The 17,606-nt window shown below is 42.5% G+C and overlaps 1 protein-coding gene across 1 annotated transcript in view; it reads right to left on the reverse strand.

Moving 5' to 3' along the window:
* Window positions 1–17,606, reverse strand: part of NEGR1 (neuronal growth regulator 1) — a 1,261,670-nt gene that overhangs the window by 508,467 nt on the left and 735,597 nt on the right. Inside the window, exon 3 of the mRNA XM_038745743.1 lies at window positions 409–534. Within this exon, the coding sequence (XP_038601671.1) occupies window positions 409–534 (126 nt within the window). The remainder of the gene's footprint in view (window positions 1–408; window positions 535–17,606) is intronic.

Genomic DNA, 17,606 nt, shown 5'->3' on the forward strand with positions numbered 1-17,606 from the left:
TATTTGCAGCAGCTGCAGTTATCCCAGTCACCTGATGCTACACATTTGGACCAACAGGTCAATTTCTTGAGGCCAAGGGTCACTTCTTTTTCATGTTTTCTCCCAATGCCAAGTACAACGCTGTACACAAAGTATTTATTCTCGCTGGTGCCATTGAGTGGTGCGAACCCCCTAGATATGAGGAAATAACGAAAAGAAAAAGGTCTGCCTCAAATGACATTTCTCATTCATGTACTCCATACCTATTGAATGCCCGTATTGAATGATAACGGTAAGCTTCAACAAATGTAAATAAAACTTTAAGAGTGCCACAGGACCATCTGAAACAGGTTTCTCCAGAGGGGTGAAGCAATGAGGTGACAGGAGTATAATGAAAGGGAACGACAGAACCAAAATATCTTGGATTACCTGATGGGGAGATATGTCTCCAAGAAATGGAAGGCTCTGGTTTCCCAGTGGCCAAGCAAGTGAGGGTGACATTGGTTCCTTCATTGACAATCATGTCAGTCGAGATGTCATAGATCTTCGGAGGAACTGAAATGGCAAAACATGCAATGGTGAGATTATATTAGACCACAAATGATCAACTCAGTGGAGTTACTTGATTAGTCCCAGGAGGATGAAAACATGGTCTGTGAACAGCACCCAATGGGCACATTATCCAGGATCTTGAGTCAGGGCTTTAGTGGTTTTCCCACTGATCTTGCACAGTTCAAATAGCTTTAGATTAAAGATTTCTTGTTCCCACTGTTCTCCTATATCCTCGTTGTAAGTCCCCATGGGACAGCCTGAGGTAGGGCAATGTCTACTAGAGTTGTTGCCTTAGTACTGAAGTTAATGACCAAAGTATCCCCTAAGGGAAGTTTTCCATGAAGAACAGGCCCATGGGACTCCTAAAAATAACTGAGTGGAGGGTGAGGAACACAGGAGCTTTCAGGGTCATGGGGGTGTCTTGAATGTAAGTAAAAAAAGAGTAGCATGGAGAAGCTGTTCAGGCTAGTGGAAAGAGTATGGGCCTGGCATTCAGAGCACCTGGGTTCTAATCCCGGCTCCACCACTTGTCTGCTGTGTGACCGTGGGCAAGTCATTTAACTTCTCTGTGCCTCAGTTTCCTCATCAGTAAAATGAGGATTAAGACCATGAGCCCCACTTCAAAGACTGAGCCCAACCTGACTACTTTTTACCCACCTCAGTGCTTAGAATGGTGTTTGATATGTAGAAAGCACTTAACAAATACCACGAAAACAAACAAAAAAATGTGCTGATCCCCTCTCCACCTCCTCATCATTGCACTCCAGATCCCAGTGGAAGCAGAGTGGATAGAGCACGGGCCTGTGAGTTAGAAGGTCATGGATTCTAATCCTGACTCCACTGCTTGTCTGCTATGTGACCTTGGGCAAGTCATTTCAATTCTCTGTACCTCAGTTAACTCAGCTGTAAAATGGGGATCGAAACTTTGACCCTCACGTGAGACAAGGGCTGTGTCAGCCCGATTGGCTTGTTCCCACCCCAGCGCTTAGTACAGGGCCTAATGAATATTAAATGCTTAACAAATACCATTATCATCATTATTATTATGACTGTCAGGGAAGAGAGAGTGAGGAAGGCTGGTACCGTAATCAATTCCTTCTTATAGATTCTCAGACTCAGAGTCTCTGTGATGGGACTAAGCTCATCTGTCACTTATATGGTAGACTCTATCAAGACAGGACTCTACCTATAATGGGCACTTAATAAACAACAACTGTGTACTGTGACCCCTATAGACTGTGAGTTTGTTGTGGCAGGAATGTATCTGTTTGTTTACTGTACTCTCCCAAGCGCTTAGTACAATGCTTTTTAAACAGTAAGCACTCAATAAATACGATGGAGCGAATGAATGAAACCTGTGGCTATATATCATCAATTAAGAGACAAGAACAATGAGAAAGCCCTTAAATCAATTCAACTTGATTCTCTTGTTTATTCTGTGAAACTTGCTGTAGTACTTCTTTCCTTCCTTTGGGCAAGTCACTTCACTTCTCTGTGCCTCAGTTCCCTCATCTGTAAAATGGGGATGAAGACTGTGAGCCCCCCGTGGGGCAACCTGATCACCTTGTAACCTCGACAGCACTTAGAACAGTGCTTGGCACATAGTAAGCGCTTAATAAATGCCATTATTATTATTCCCAGGGCGCCCCAAAAGCTAGCTGCATTATGGAGCTTCTCTAGTGCTGGAAGAAGGCCTCCTATGGGGTGAGTCCAAGGCAGGGGCAGCTGGGAATCCATGAACAAGAATTGGGTAATGTTATTAGAAAGGCTTCTTTGATGTCAAGCCCTCTATAGTTCCATTTCAACCATTGGTCAAAAGGAACAGTTACCCCTAAGCCTACCATCCTCAAGAATGACCCTTCCAACTGTTCCCTGCCATAATAATAATAATAATAATAATAATAATAATAATAATAATAGCATTTATTAAGCACTTACTATGTGCAAAGCACTGTTCTAAGCGCTGGGGAGTTTACAAGGTGATCAGATTGTCCCATGTGGGGCTCACAGGCTTAATCCCCATTTTCCAGATGAGGTAACAGAGGCAGGGAGAAGTGAAGTGACTTGCCCACATTCACACAGCTGACAATTGCCAAAGCTGGGATTTGAACCCATGACCTCTGACTCCAAAGCCCATGCTTTTTCTACTGAGCAACGCTGCTTCCTGCCATGCCCACCCCAGCAGCTTCCTGTTTTTCGTCCACCAGTTCTGCTGGTGAGAAGCTGATATAGTCCTGGCAGCATCATGAGGAGAGACTGTGTGGCTGGAACCTCATCCATGAGTGCCCCAGAAGGACAAAATGGGTTTTATTTTCATATGGGGTTCCTACCAGGCTTCTTCTTCTATTCTGGTTGTACATTACGTCAATCCTGTCCTTGGTCCTCTGCTTCTAATAATAATAAAAATGGCATTAGTTAAGTTCTTGCCATGTGCAAAGCACTGTTCTAAGCGCTGGGGTGGATACAAGGTGATCAGGTTGTCCCACTTGGGGGTCACAGTCTTAATTCCCATTTTACAGTTGAGAGAACTGAGGCTCAGAGAAGTGAAGTGACTTGCCCAAGGTCACACAGCAGGCATGTGGCGGAGCCGGGATTCGAACCCATGACCTCTGACTCCAAAGCCCGGGCTCTTTCCACTGAGCCACACTGCTACAGACACTGCTGCCATGCTGAAGCTACAGGACCAGGGACTACGTAAGTGACATCCCCTCTAGACTGTAAGCTACCTGTAGGTAGGGAGCATGTCTACCAACTCTAATAATAATAATAATAATAATAATAATAATAATAATAATAATAATAATGATGATGGCATTTGTTAAGCACTGACTATGTGCAAAGCACTGTTCTAAGCGCTGGGGGTGGTTACAAGGTGATCAGGTTGTCCCACGTGGGGCTCACAGTCATAATCCCCATTTTACTGATGAGGTAACTGAGGCTCAGAGAAGTTAAGTGACTTGCCCAAGTTCACACTCTTCCAAGCTCTTTAGTAAGAATGATAATAATGATGATGGCATTTATTAAGTGCTCACTATGTGCAAAGCACTGTTCTAAGCGCTGGGGAGGTTACAAGGTGATCCGGTTGTCACCCAGGGGGCTCACAGTTTTAATCCCCATTTTACAGACAAGGTCACTGAGGCACAGCGAAGTGAAGTGACTTGCCCAAAGTCACATAGCTGACAATTGGCAGAGCTGGGATTTGAACCCATGACCTCTGACTCCAAAGCCCGTGCTCTTTCCACTGAGCCACACTGCTTTTAGATAATAATAATAACGGCATTTGTTAAGCACATACTATGCGCCGAGTTCTGTTTTAAGCACTGGGATAGAAACAGGGTAAACTGGTTGGACACCGTCCCTGTCCCTCTTGGGTCTTAATCCCCATTTTCCAGATGAGGTAACTGAGGTACAGAGAAGTAAAGTGACTTTCCCAAGGTCACATAGTAGACAGGCGGCAGAGCCAGGATTGGAACCACAACCTCTGAACTCCAAGTGCTCTTACCACTGGGCCCCTCTATTCCATATCCTGAACACAGTAAGTGCTCAATAAACGTCATTGACTGATTTAGGCTTGTTTAATCAGTTCTTCCTACTCTCCTCCACTACGGGGATAATAGAGTCTAATGGTCTTTCAAATTCTGGTCCACTATTGCTCAAATCCAAATAACTACTAGAAATCCAGGGGATAATGGGAGACTTCTGTCTGATAGAATGCTACCAGTCACCCTGCTACGAAGATTTCTACTTGGAAAGGAGGCATAGTCGTAGTTTTTTCAACAATAAAATAGCTAAGTTATTTTTGGCATTCAAACAAGCCATTCAGATAAATCTAGTTTATATTTTCTTTTTTAATCGTCTTCTAACCGTAGTACTAGAAAAGAAAGGCTTGATTAAGGTTATACAATGGCTGTGCTTAGCTTCTGTAAGGATTATGGGAAATCTTTACTCTTGAGTAATACAACATTGGTACTGTTTTAAATGATTCATTATATCCTAAATTAACATTCTTGAAAACAAATTCACGATAGGTCTTGAGGATTATTTTTAACAGAACTCTTCAAAGATAAACTACACTCCTCTTCTCAACCAATGCCTCGTCCTCTCAAAAAACCCAGAGCTTTATTACAATGTAGCGACTCTCCTGGCTGGGGGGAGAGGGAGGGGAATAACGATAAACTCTTTCAGAGAGGAAGATAGGAAGAGACTTAAAAGTAGAAATTAAAAGCCATAATATTGAAAAGCATTCGGCACTTGGAACAGTGAACTACAATTTGTCCTAGTGACTACTCTCCCTTCTATAGCAGTAATATAAAATTAAAATGATTAAGTAGGTACTGCCTTCTCCTCTAAATATAGTACAAACTATAAACATTGTCTTCTGTAATCTCATTTCACGACCCAGCCTAAATACTATATATTTTCACAGATAGAACTACCATCAAATTCCAAAAGGACAGTGTACCTGTAAAGGAAACAATAATCCACCCACTTTCAGCACATTTTTGATCACCAGCAATAAGTTCAAAACGATTCTATTTTATCCACACCCTACCCTTTATTCTCGTGTTCCTGAAATTACAAGTCAATTCTTCAGGACATTAAAATTTTCCAGACACTTTACAGCACATAGAGTTAAGATGGGGGTTATGGGAACGGAGCTTATGAGACAAAGTTAAAAGAGATGCAAGACATCTAACTTTGTGGGGCAGGAGGTGGTAAAGAGAGAGGCTGTGAAGTAGAGCTTAAACCAAAATTCCTCACCATTGGCTTTAAAATGGTCAATCACCTTCCCGCTCCTACCTCATCTCACTACTCTCCAACTATAACCGAGCCCGCATATCAACCTTCTTACTTATACCTCAGTCTCATCTATTTCACCACTGACCTCTCGCCAATATCCTGCCTCTGGCCTGGAATTTCATTCATTCATTCATTCATTCATTCATACAATCATATTTATTGAGCACTTACTGTGTGCAAAGCACTGTACTAAGCGCTTAGGAAGTACCAGTTGGCAACATATAGAGACAGTCCCTACCCAACAGTGGACTCACAGTCTAGAAGAATGCCCCTCTCTCTTCAAAATGGGCAATTACTGGCCCCCACTTCAAAGCCTTATAGAAAGTCCATCTCTTTCAAGAGGCCTCCCCTGACCAAGTCCTCTTTTCCTTTTCTTCAACTCCCTTCTGCGTCACCCTGACTTGCTCCCTTTATTCATTGCCCCGCTCCTGCCCCACAATGCTCATGTACATATCTGTAATTCATTTATGTATATTAATGTCTCTCTTCCACTCTAATAATAATAATAATGGCATTTATTAAGTGATTACTATGTGCAAAGTACTGTTCTAAGCTCTGGGGAGGTTACAAGGTGATCAGGTTGTCCCACAGGGGGCTCACAATCTTAATCCCCATTTTACAGATGAGGGAACTGTGGCCCAGAGAAGTGAAGTGACTTGCCCAAAGTCACACAGCTGACAACTGGTGGAGCTGGGATTCGAACCCATGACCTCTGACTCCAAAGCTCAGGCTCTTTCCACTGAGCCATGCAGACTGTAAACCTATTGTGGGCAGGGAATGTGCCTGTTATATCATTATACGGGACTCTCCCAAGAGCTTAGTAGAGTGCTTGCACACAGTAAGCGCTCAATAAATGCGACTGACTGCCGGACTGACTGCAGTTGGCTCTAGTTGTCTTCTAAAGGGGCTTTGTTTGGGCAGCCATTCCACAATAAATTATCTTGGAAATAGGATCTGTGGGGAACGAGTCCGACTACCATGGCTGCTGATGCTGGACGACAGATGGAAGCAGGGAAGGAGGCTACTGTAGGAACTGTTCTATACTGTGAACCCACTGTTGGGTAGGGACTGTCTCTATGTGTTGCCAACCTGTACTTCCCAAGCGCTTAGTACAGTGCTCTGCACACAGTAAGTTCTCAATAAATACGATTGATTGATTGTAGGGCTTGTTCCTTGGCAGCCATCATTTGACTAGGCAGTGTTTGACTAAACTCGTTGTGGGCAGGGAACGTGTCTACCGACTCATTTACTGTACTCTCCCAACTGCTTAATAGAGTACCCTGCACAAAGTAAGTGCTCAGTAAATACCATTAATTAACAGACTGGAACATTTCCACCAGGACTCGGAAGGTGGGAATGACTGAGGTGTTTGCAAGCCACGGAAGTTCAGGTTCCCCTTACAGTATTCAGTCATATTCTTTCTCATGGTATCTATTAGGGGCTTACTGTGTACCAAGCACTGTTGTAGATACTGAAAAGCAGCGTGGCTCAGTGGAAAGAGCCCAGACTTTGGAGTCAGAGGTCAGGGGTTCAAACCCCGGCTCTGCCACTTGTCAGCTGTGTGACTTTGGGCAAGTCACTTCACTTCTCTGGGCCTCAATTACCTCATCTGGAAAATGGGGATTAAGACTGTGAGCCTCCCGAGGGACAACCTGATCACTTTGTAACCTCCCCCATACTTAGAACAGTGCTTTGCGCATAGTAAGCACTTAATAAATGCCATTAAGATTATTATTATTACTGAGGTAGATACCAGGTAATCAAGTCAGACACAGTCCTCTTCCTACATGGGGCTCACAGTCGAAATAAGAGAAGAAAAAGGTACTGAATCCCCATTTTAAAGTTGAGAAAACTGAGGCACAGAGAAATTTACCCAAGATAACCCGGCAGGCAAGTAACAGAGATCCTCTGGCTCTCAGGCTCATGCTCTTCCCACTAGGCTTCGCTGCTTCCCATCCTAAACCAATTTGTAAAGCAGAAGGGACAAGGATGCATGGAGTTCCTCCCCATCTCTGACCCTGGGCCTTCCACTCTCAGGAGCAGCCACGAGTTGGAGGGAATCAGAAACCAGTATGAGAATCCAGAGAGGGGTTGGACTGTGGGAGGTGAAGAAGAAAGATCATCTCCAGCTCTTCACCTTCAAAGGTAAGTGAAGGATAAGAGAATCCCAGGCTGGGTAGCTAGGCAATTGAGATCACTGAGATACTTTTTCTATGCTGCTGCGATTCATACCTCTCAAAATGGACAATGTAGTAAATGTCTTTCAGTGAAAATGGAATGCACTGGGATTCCTTTTGAAGAAGCACCTTCAAGGACTTGAGAAAACCAAAGAGTATCTTTTAAAAAAAAAAAAAGCCAAATAATGACATCATCAGCACTAGTTGGGACCTCAGAAACAGTTTCACCAAAAAATTATTTTGGAAATATTCTCCAAGGTGGTCATCCACCAAGTTTGCTGAATCACAGTTTGACAACTGTCACCTTTTGTGCTTACTGGATCCAGATTCATACCTCTCAAAATGGACAGTGTAGTAAATGTCTATCAGTGAAAATGGAATGCATTGAGATTCCTTTTGAAGAAGCACCTTCAAGGACTTGAGAAAACCAAAGAGTATCTTTTTTTTTTAAAAAAAAGGCAAAGAATGACATCATCAGCACTAGGTGGGACCTCAGAAACAGTTTCACTGAAAAATTATTTTGGAAATATTGTCCAAGGTGGTCATCTATCTCTTCCAAGTTTGCCGAATGACAGCTTGACAACTGTCACCTTTTGTGCTTATTGGATCCAGATGCCCTACTAAGAGCTCACCTCCTCCAGGAGGCCTTCCCAGACTAAGCCCCCCTTTTCCTCTGCTCCTCCTCCCCTCCACATCACCCCTACTCCCTCCCTCTGCTCTACCCCCTTCCCTGCACTACTGTATATTTCTACGTATTCATTATTCCATTTACTTTTTAATGATGTGTATATATCTATAATTATATGTATCTATTTTGATGCTATCGATGCCTTTCCACTGGTTTTATTTGGTTGTCGGTGTCCCCCTTCCAGATTGTAAGCCCGTTGTTGGGTAGGGACTTTATCTGTTGCCGAATTGTACTTTACAAGCACTTAGTATGGTGCTCTGCACACAGTAAGCGCTCAATAAATATGATTGAATGAATGAATGCTATATGGACCATCAGACTATTGTTATTGCGATGGATAGCATAACTAGGGAGACAGGAGTTAAAGTAGTTCAATAAAGTGTGAATTTTAAAATTTTCTCACCAACAATGGAAATATTAGCATATCATTTTCCTTACATTTAGAAAAATGAAAGCTTTCAAGCATAGTACAATTAATGATTATCCCGTCTAATTTGTTTTTTCCCCCCCAGTGTTTTGGAGTGGTAACTGTAGTTTCAAACATCTATTCCCTCAAGGCATAATAGAACTGAATAATACATTTATTGTTCAATTACAAATATACATTAAGGTAAGTTAAAAAACTGAGAAATGATTGCAATAGAATAATATTAGTGAGACAATAAATAATGCAGAAGAGAAGAAAACATAGATTTAACACAGAATCAAAACTAAATCTTCTTGTGTAGCTTTGATTCCGCATTAAATCTATAATGCTTTCCCGTGGGACTCTAAGGGGGGTATAAGCCAAAATGTAAACTTACAGTATGCATTCAAATTGAAATCAATTCAGTTCAAATTGGCACACTTCAAAATAGAGATGTAAAAATCTGGACTTTCTAAACACCAGCTGATAGTAAACCATTATTGAGGAATGTGATATTTACAAAGTACCCAATGTTTGATTCAAGGACTCAGACTTTAAGAAGTTCTTTTATTAGAACCCTTAAATCCATGAGTCATATTGCATTCTCTTATTTTATAATCAATTCTGAGTGCAAATTTGTCCATCCCTTCTAAGGTAGGAAAGCAATGGACACCTTAGCATTTACAGAAAGCTGATCAGTTTATAAAACTAGTCTAGACAGTTGAGTTTAACTCGCATCACTAATTAACTGTGAGAACTTGACGAGGTGAATTAAACCTTGGGAATGTCCTTCTGTGGCATCTGGCACAGGATTCTTCATCTCTAGGAGTCCTCTGCAGACAAATGAATACATTCAAGTGTCTTGAAATTTTTGGAGTAGCAGGTGGCCTACAAGTACATACTATTACCGAAGAACACAGAAACATATCATTTGCTGTGCATGTTTAAATTAGGCCAGGGTCAAAATGCCCTACATTGCTTGAGGCCTTTAAAAAGCTTTTAATATAAATTCAAGTTGCATAATAAAAGGATTGTAAGAGCCTAATATAGGATCCACAGAATCAATAAAAGGCTCTGTTTTCTCTTTGTGCAACAAAAAAGCCAGAGGAAAGCCTAAGTGGAAACAAATCCATCAGAGGACATTCTGCAGGTTTCCGAGGTGTTTCAAGTATTTACTGGACATAGCCCACAGACACTCACAAATGATTGAAAAACTACAATTCAGCATTTTGGACTGAGCTCAAAATCAGCTTGATCGCTGGCTCAGTTTGGAGGCATAAAACATACTTCGGAAGCTAAGAGCAGCCAAGTACTCTCCCAGCTTCCCCATGCTGGAAAAGTTCAAGAACTTGATTTCATATTCTAAATTGTCCTTATGTGTGCGCTCTCTCCAACAAATAGTCCAGGCCTCACAGGATTAAGCACCAACCCCAGAGCAAATAAATGAAAACAATGGGTCTGTCCCTTTCTGCCTTATTCCTCAGAAAGATCAACTGCAGTTTAGTTTTCTGGGTGAACAGAGAATTCAGGCAATTTACATCCAAAATTAGCTATCTCTGACACTAATAATCCCGAGTCTCTCTTACAAGCAAGTAGGTAGATGAGTCTTCAGCTGTATCAGCACTAGGCTGAAGTGGTTTTGAACAGGTGTAAAACTCCCTAGCGAATCAACAGCTCAAGGGAACAGGGCCTAAACAAAATAGGGAAGGGGAGCAGCTGAATTAACTGACGAAATCTATGTGCTGAGCACCAACTCTGAGTACATCACTGGTTTAAGAGCTTCAGAGTACATAGCACAAACAAGTCACCTGCTTTGTGAGCTCAAGGGGTTATCTATTGGAGGAAAATGTAGGCAGCGGAGCTGGAGATTGAAGTCGTGGCATGCTCCTTGTTCACAAGTAGCTTACACTCTAATGGGGGGAGACGAGCACAAAAACATTTGCATGAGTTCAGAATCAATAACTGAATATGCATTTGAATAAACAGACATACACAACTGCTTAGGATGGGTATAAATAGTTCTGCAGCCACTGGCCACCCACTTAGTGGAGGAAGGAGCGAGCCGGCCGAGTAACTCTGCGTTGCCCCCCGTCCCCAACTCAGAAGTGTAACTCGAATCAATCACGGAGGAGGACTGGGGAGGGATGGGGGAAGGAGACTGTCATTCATTCAATCATATTTATTGAGTGCTTACTGTGTGCAGAGCACTGTACTCTGCAGTACTCTGTACTTGTACTCTACGCTTGGGAAGTACAAGTTGAATTAGAACAGTGCTTGGCATATCGGAAGTGCTTAACAAATACCATTATTGTTATTATTGTTATTATTACCCAGCTCCTCTGATTCTCAGACTATGCTCTTAGCAGCAGGCTGAGCTAGGGTTTGCAGTGATATATACACTGGTGATTAGCACCTATTTGTGCACCTAACCTTCCCCCCTTCAAAGCTCTACTGAAGACTCACCTCCTCCAGGAGGCCTTCCCAGACTAAGCCCCCCTTTTCCTCAGCTCCCCCTCCTTTTGTTCTACCCCACTTCTCTGCCCCACAGAACTTGTATATTTATGGACATGTCTATAATTCTATTTATATTTATGCCTGTTTACTTGTTGGGTAGGGACCGTCTCTATATGTTGCCAACTTGTACTTCCCAAGCGCTTAGTAGAGTGCTCTGCATACAGTAAGCGCTCAATAAATACGATTGAATGAACATATACAGACGGTCCCTACCCAACAGTGGGCTCACAGTCATCTTGTCTTGGAGGTGCGGGGAGTAAAATGTATTCCTGAAAGAGCAGAGCAAAGACTGCATTCCCGCTGTGGACCCTGGATGGACACTACTAATAGGTCTAATATTAGAGAAGCAGTGTGGCTTAGTGGAAAGAGCACGGGCTTGCGAGTCAGAGGATGTGGGTTCTAATCCCGGCTCCGCCACTTGTCTGCTGTGTGACCTTAGGCAAGTCACTTAACTTCTCAGTGCCTCAGTTCTCTCATCTGTGAAATGGATATCAAAAGTGTGAGCCTCAGGTGGGACAACCTGAATACCCTGTATCTCCCCTAGTGCTTAGAACAGTGCTTGGCACATAGTAAGTGCTTAACAAATACCTTAATCATTATCATTATTATTATTGTTATTGTTATTATTATTGATAGTAACACTTGTGCTAGTAGTAAAAGCACAGACAGTAGTAGTATTAATTGAACTAATTAATTGGAGCAGTGCACATTGATAGGTGCTTAGAATGTTTAGATTGAAGTAGTGACATGTTCCTTGTTCACAAGTAGCTTACACTCTAAAGGGGGGAGACAAGCACAAAAACATTTGCATGAGTTCAGAATAAATAACTGAATGTGCATTTGAATAAACATACATACACAACTGCTTAGAATGGGTATAAATAGTCCTGCAAGTGCTTGAATTGGCTGTTGGTTTATACAATTTAGCATATTGGGAGACTACTCAGAAGGATTTGTTGGAAAAGGTGGGATTTTAGGGTAGCTTTGAATGTGGGGAAGAGCTGTGGGGTTCACCATTCATTCATTCATTCAATTGTATTTATTGAGCGCTTACTGTGTGCAGAGCACTGTACTAAGCGCTTGGGAAGTACAAGCTGTGCTTTGCACAAGAGGTGACCCATGACCTCTTTCTTGCACAGTCCAATGGTCTCAATTCCAACTGAATCCTCCTTGTCTTCTGAGATGCCTTGGACACTGTGCATCATTCCTTTCTCCTGAAAATATTACCTAACCTTGGCTTCACTTACACTCTCCTCTCCCGATTCTCCTCTTATCTCTCTAACTGCTCCTTCTCAGCCACTTTTGCAGACTCCTCCCCTATTTCCCACCCTCTGACAGAGGAGGTCCCTCACAACTCAGTTCTGGGGCCCCATCTCTTCTCCATCTATGCCCACTCGCTTGAATAACACATTTGCACCTATGACTTTACTACCATCTCTATGCAGATGATTGCCAAATCTATCTCTCCCGCCCCAACTTCTCTCCTTGTCTGTAGTCCTATATTTCCTTCTGCTTTCAGGACATCTTTACTTGAATGGCCCATTGACATCTCAAATTTAACAAGTACAAACTCCTCATAAACTCCTCATCTTACCATATAACCCTCCTCCTCCCCATGACTTTCCCATCACTGTAGATATTACCACTATCTTTCTAATCACACTAGCCTATAAACTTGACATTACCCTTGTTTCATCACTTTCAGAGATCCCACATATTCAATTTGTCACTAAATCCTGTTGGTTCTACCTCCAAGGGTTCAGATCCCAGCTCCGCCAATTGTCAGCTGTGTGACTTCGGGCAAGTCACTTAACTTCTCTGGACCTCAGTTACCTCATCTCTAAAATGGGGATGAAGACTGTGAGCCCGCTGCGGGACAACCTGATCACCTTGGAACCTTCCCAGCACTTAGAACGGTGCTTTACACATAGTAAGTGCTTAATAAATGCCATTATTATTATATTATTCACAACTTCATTTCCTTTTCATCCAAACTGCTACTACACTGATACAAGAACTTATCCTATCCTGTCTTGACTACTGTATCCATCTTCTCGCTGACTTACCTGCCTTCTGTCTCTCTCAACTCTGGTCCACACTTCACTCTGCTGCCTGTCCTCCTCCAGACTTTTCCCATAACTGAAGAAAATATCTGTATTCTCCCTGTCTTATGAGCTCATAACCTTGGCCTTAACTTCTATTCATCTCTCTCATTCAACCCTTATCAGTAATCAAATATTGTCAGTTCCACCTTCACAATATCTCTAGAATCCACCCCTTAGTCTCCATTCAAACTGCTTTCACATTAATCCAAGCTCTTATCATATGGAAGTAGCATGGCCTAGTGGAAAGAGCATTAGAGTGAGAATAGGAGGACCTGAGTTCTAATTCCAGTTCCACCCCTTGCCTGCTGAGGAGCTTTGGGAAGTCACTTAACTTCTTAGTGCCTCAGTTTCCCCATCTGTAAAATGGGAATTACATTCTACTCTCTCTTATTTAGACTGTGAGCCTGATATAGGACAGGGACTGTGTCCAACCTGATTATCTTAAATTTACCCCAGTGAGTAGAACCATTCTGGGATAATAAATATTTAGCAAATGCAATAAAAATGATAACAGCAAAAATAAAACAATAATTATCCCACCAGCCTCCATGCCAACCTTCCTGCCTCCTGTCTCTCCCCTCTCCAGTCTATACTTCATTCTCTGCTGTCTACATCATTTTTCTAAAAAAAATGGTCATTCCATTTCTCCCCTCTCCTGGTTACCCATCCGTCATAATATCAAACGGAAACTTTTTATCATTGGTATTCTATCAGCTCTCTCTCTCCTACCTTACTCCACTGATCTATTACAACTCAGCCCCACACTTTGCTCCTCTGACACCAGCTTACTCAGCATACCAAGGTCTTTTTCAGCACTCACCCACTGTCATTCATTCATTCATTCAATCGTATTTATTGAGGGCTTACTGTGTGCAGAGCACTGTACTAAGCGCTTAGGAAGCACAAGTTGGCAACATATAGAGACTGTCCCTACCCAACAGTGGGCTCACAGTCTAGAAGTCCTTCATCCAAGTCCTTTCTCCACGGACTCCCTCCCCATTCATATCCAACAGATTACCACTCCCCCATCTTTAAAGCCCTGCTCAGGTCACATCTCCTCCAAGAAGCCTTCCCAGACAAAGCCGTCAAGCCTTCCCAGACAAAGCCGTCATTTCCACTATTTGCCCTCCCTTCTGGGTCATCGATGCACTTGAGTCTGTAATCCCTATGCAGTTTTATCCTCATCCTACGCCCACAGCACTTATATACATATCTATCTGTTATCTAGAGAAGCAGCGTGGCTCAATGGAAAGAGTACAGGCTTGGGAGCCAGAGGTCATGGGTTTTAGTCCAGGCCCTGCCACTTGTCTTTTGTGTGACTTTGGGCAAATCACTTAACTTCTCTGTGCCTCAGTTACCTCATCTGTAAAATGGGGATTAAGATTGTGAACCCCACATGGGATCACCTTGAATCCCCCCAGTGCTTAGAACAGTGCTTTGCACATAGTAAGCACTTAATACCACAATTCTTATTATTATTAATATCTATTTTAATAGCTGCCCCCCCCCCGACTGTAAGCTGTAAGTCCTATGAGGGACTCATGTTTGTCCAACCTGATTAGCTTGTATCTACCCCAGTGCTTAGTACAGTGCCTGGCACAGTGTAAGCACTTAACAGATAACATAAAAAAGAGAATGAGAGGCAGAGGAGGCTTCCAGAGATAGAATCCTGTTTCAAGTAGGGAGAGTAACCCTTTTTTTCTCTCCTACCTGCCATCCTATCACCAGCTGAGAGAGAAAAAGAGAGACAGAGATAGCATTAGAGAGATTGGGTGAAGGGTTATGTGTGTGTGTGTGTGTGTGTGTATGATGGATAGCTTGAATTTCTGATTGCCAGTTCAATCCTGGTAATCAACACATTGGGCTGATTAATGAAGAGACTAGTGCTTTCACTCAGATCTGAACCAGGACATGTGACATCTGAATTAGGTTGCTGACTTCCTGATGAACCAGCAGGAAGTCCCAAACCCACTGTGGTCTTAGATTGGGCTCCTGTTAATGTACTGAGGGATGAGAAAGGGCCATAAACACGGAATATACATGAGTGTTGTGAGAGAAGATATCAGGAGACAGCGACTTGAATCTGCTACCCACCTCTCGCTACAGAGAACTAAAGTTAGATTGGGTATCTCCATTACATGCATGGTATTTTTACCTTTAAAATTAAAAATTTTCATCACCTTGACAAAGTCCATATGGGGAAAACACATTTTCCATATACATATATACATACAAAAACCCAAGTCTTGGTGAGGTTAAAAAAAAAAAAAACTTTTTGGAAACAAGCTAATGTCTAAAGTAGCAGCTTGTGTAGAAATCAATCAATCAACAATATTTATTGAGCACTTCTTATGCACAGAACACAGTACTTAGCTCTTGGGAGAATATAACAGAGTTGATAGACCTGTTCCCTGCCCACAACAAACGTACAGTCTAGGCTAGGCTAATGGTTATTTAGCTTGTGACATTTCCAGTCTCTGATGAGATCAGGTGCCTAATTTCTAGGACTAGGGTCCAAGTGCCTACAGTAATTTGTCATCAGGGTAAGGGCTATCTTGAAGTGGTAGTGGAAATAGCATTTATTGAGTGCTTATCGGGTGCAGTGCACTGTACCTTAGATATTTGGTAGAACAAAAAAAAAGTGACACTTTCCCCTCCCTTTAAGGAGTTTACACTTCAATGGGAGTACATAAAAATATTTACAAATGTACTAATCATAAGAGCAGCAGCATGGTTTACTGGCATGGGCTTGGGAGTCAGAGGTCATGGGTTCTAATCCTGCTCTGCCATCCATCAGCTGTGTGACTTTGGACAAGTCATTTAACCTCTCTGCACCTCAGTTACCTCATCTGTAAAATGGGGATTAAGACTGTGAGCCCCACGTGGGACAACCTGAATACCTTGTATCTACCCCAGCACTTAGAACAGTGCCTGGCACGTAGAACGTGTTTAATAAATACCATTATCATTATAAAAATTGAACATACAGTGAATAAAATTATATACATGAGTGCTAATGATGGGTTTATTAAAGTAATTATGGGTTGATCTGTGATGGATTTCATAAATTAAGTGTACTGGGAATTAATTGGGGAAGCTAGATTGGAAGAGGTGGAATTTAGGAGGACTTTGACTATGGGAAGGATTGTGACCTGTCAGATTGGAAGAGTGGAGATGTTCCAACCTGGGGAACAGCACGAGCGAGAGGAGAGTCAAAAGGAATGTATAATTTGCAGGTTAGTTTGGGAGGAAAAAATGAGTGAATTGGGGATAATCAGATGAAGAAGCCAGGGAGGTAAGTTGAGATGAATTGGTGGAAAGCCTTGAAGCTGATTATAAGGCACTGCTTGACGTGCAGGGATATGGGAAGTCAATGGAAAGGTTTAAGGAGACAAGAAATGCATGCTGTGTGGCAACTCAGGAAGAAGATTCCACAGCTGTATATATTGTCAGTTGGAGTGAGGAGAGTTTGGATGAGGTAGGGAGACCAGCAAGGAGGCCACTGCAATAGTCTAACCGTGATTCGACCAGAGTCCGTGCCATGGAATTAGTATTTTCAGTGGAAAGGAAGTATCCCTCAGGCATGCTACCTTTAGCTTGGGGATTCCTCCTTCCCCATATTAGACAGAGCATGGCTCTCACCATATTCAAAGTCCCATTGTACTAAAAGTTTGTTGTGGGCAGGGAATGTATTGTACTTTCTAAGTGCTTGATACAGTGCTCTGCACACAGTAAGTGCTCAATAAATATGATTGAATGAATGAATAAATGAATGTGTCTACCAACTTTGTTACACTGTACTCCTGCAAGTGCTTAGTGCAGGAGAGAGCAGGGTAGTACAGTAATCTGAACACAGTAAGCACTCAATAAATATGATTGATTGATTAATTCATTCATTCATTCATTCAATCACATTTATTGAGCACTTACTGTGTGCAGAGTACTGTACTAAATGCTTGGGAAGTACAAGTTGGCAACATGTACAGCTGGTCCCTAGCCAATAATGGGCTCACAGTCTAGAAGGGGGACACAGACAACAAAACAAAACACGTAGACAGATGTCAAAATTGTCAGAGTAGAATTATGGCTATATGCACATCATTAAAATAGAGTAAATATGTACAAGTAAAATAAATAGAGTAATAAATCTGTGCAAATACATACTAGTGCTGTAGGGAGCGGAAGGAGGTAGGGTGGGGGGATGGGGAGGAGGAGAGGAAAAAAGGGGGCTCAGTCTGGGAAGGCCTCCTGGAGGAGGTGAGCTCTCAGTAGGGGTTTGAAGGGAGGAAGAGAGCTAGTTTGGCGGATGTGCAGAGGGAGGGCATTCCAGGCCAGGGGAAGGACGTGGGCTGGGGGTCGATGGTGGGACAGGTGAGGATGAGGCC

Source organism: Tachyglossus aculeatus, chromosome 4 (genome assembly GCF_015852505.1).
Source record: "Tachyglossus aculeatus isolate mTacAcu1 chromosome 4, mTacAcu1.pri, whole genome shotgun sequence".
NCBI classification, from domain to species: domain Eukaryota; kingdom Metazoa; phylum Chordata; class Mammalia; order Monotremata; family Tachyglossidae; genus Tachyglossus; species Tachyglossus aculeatus.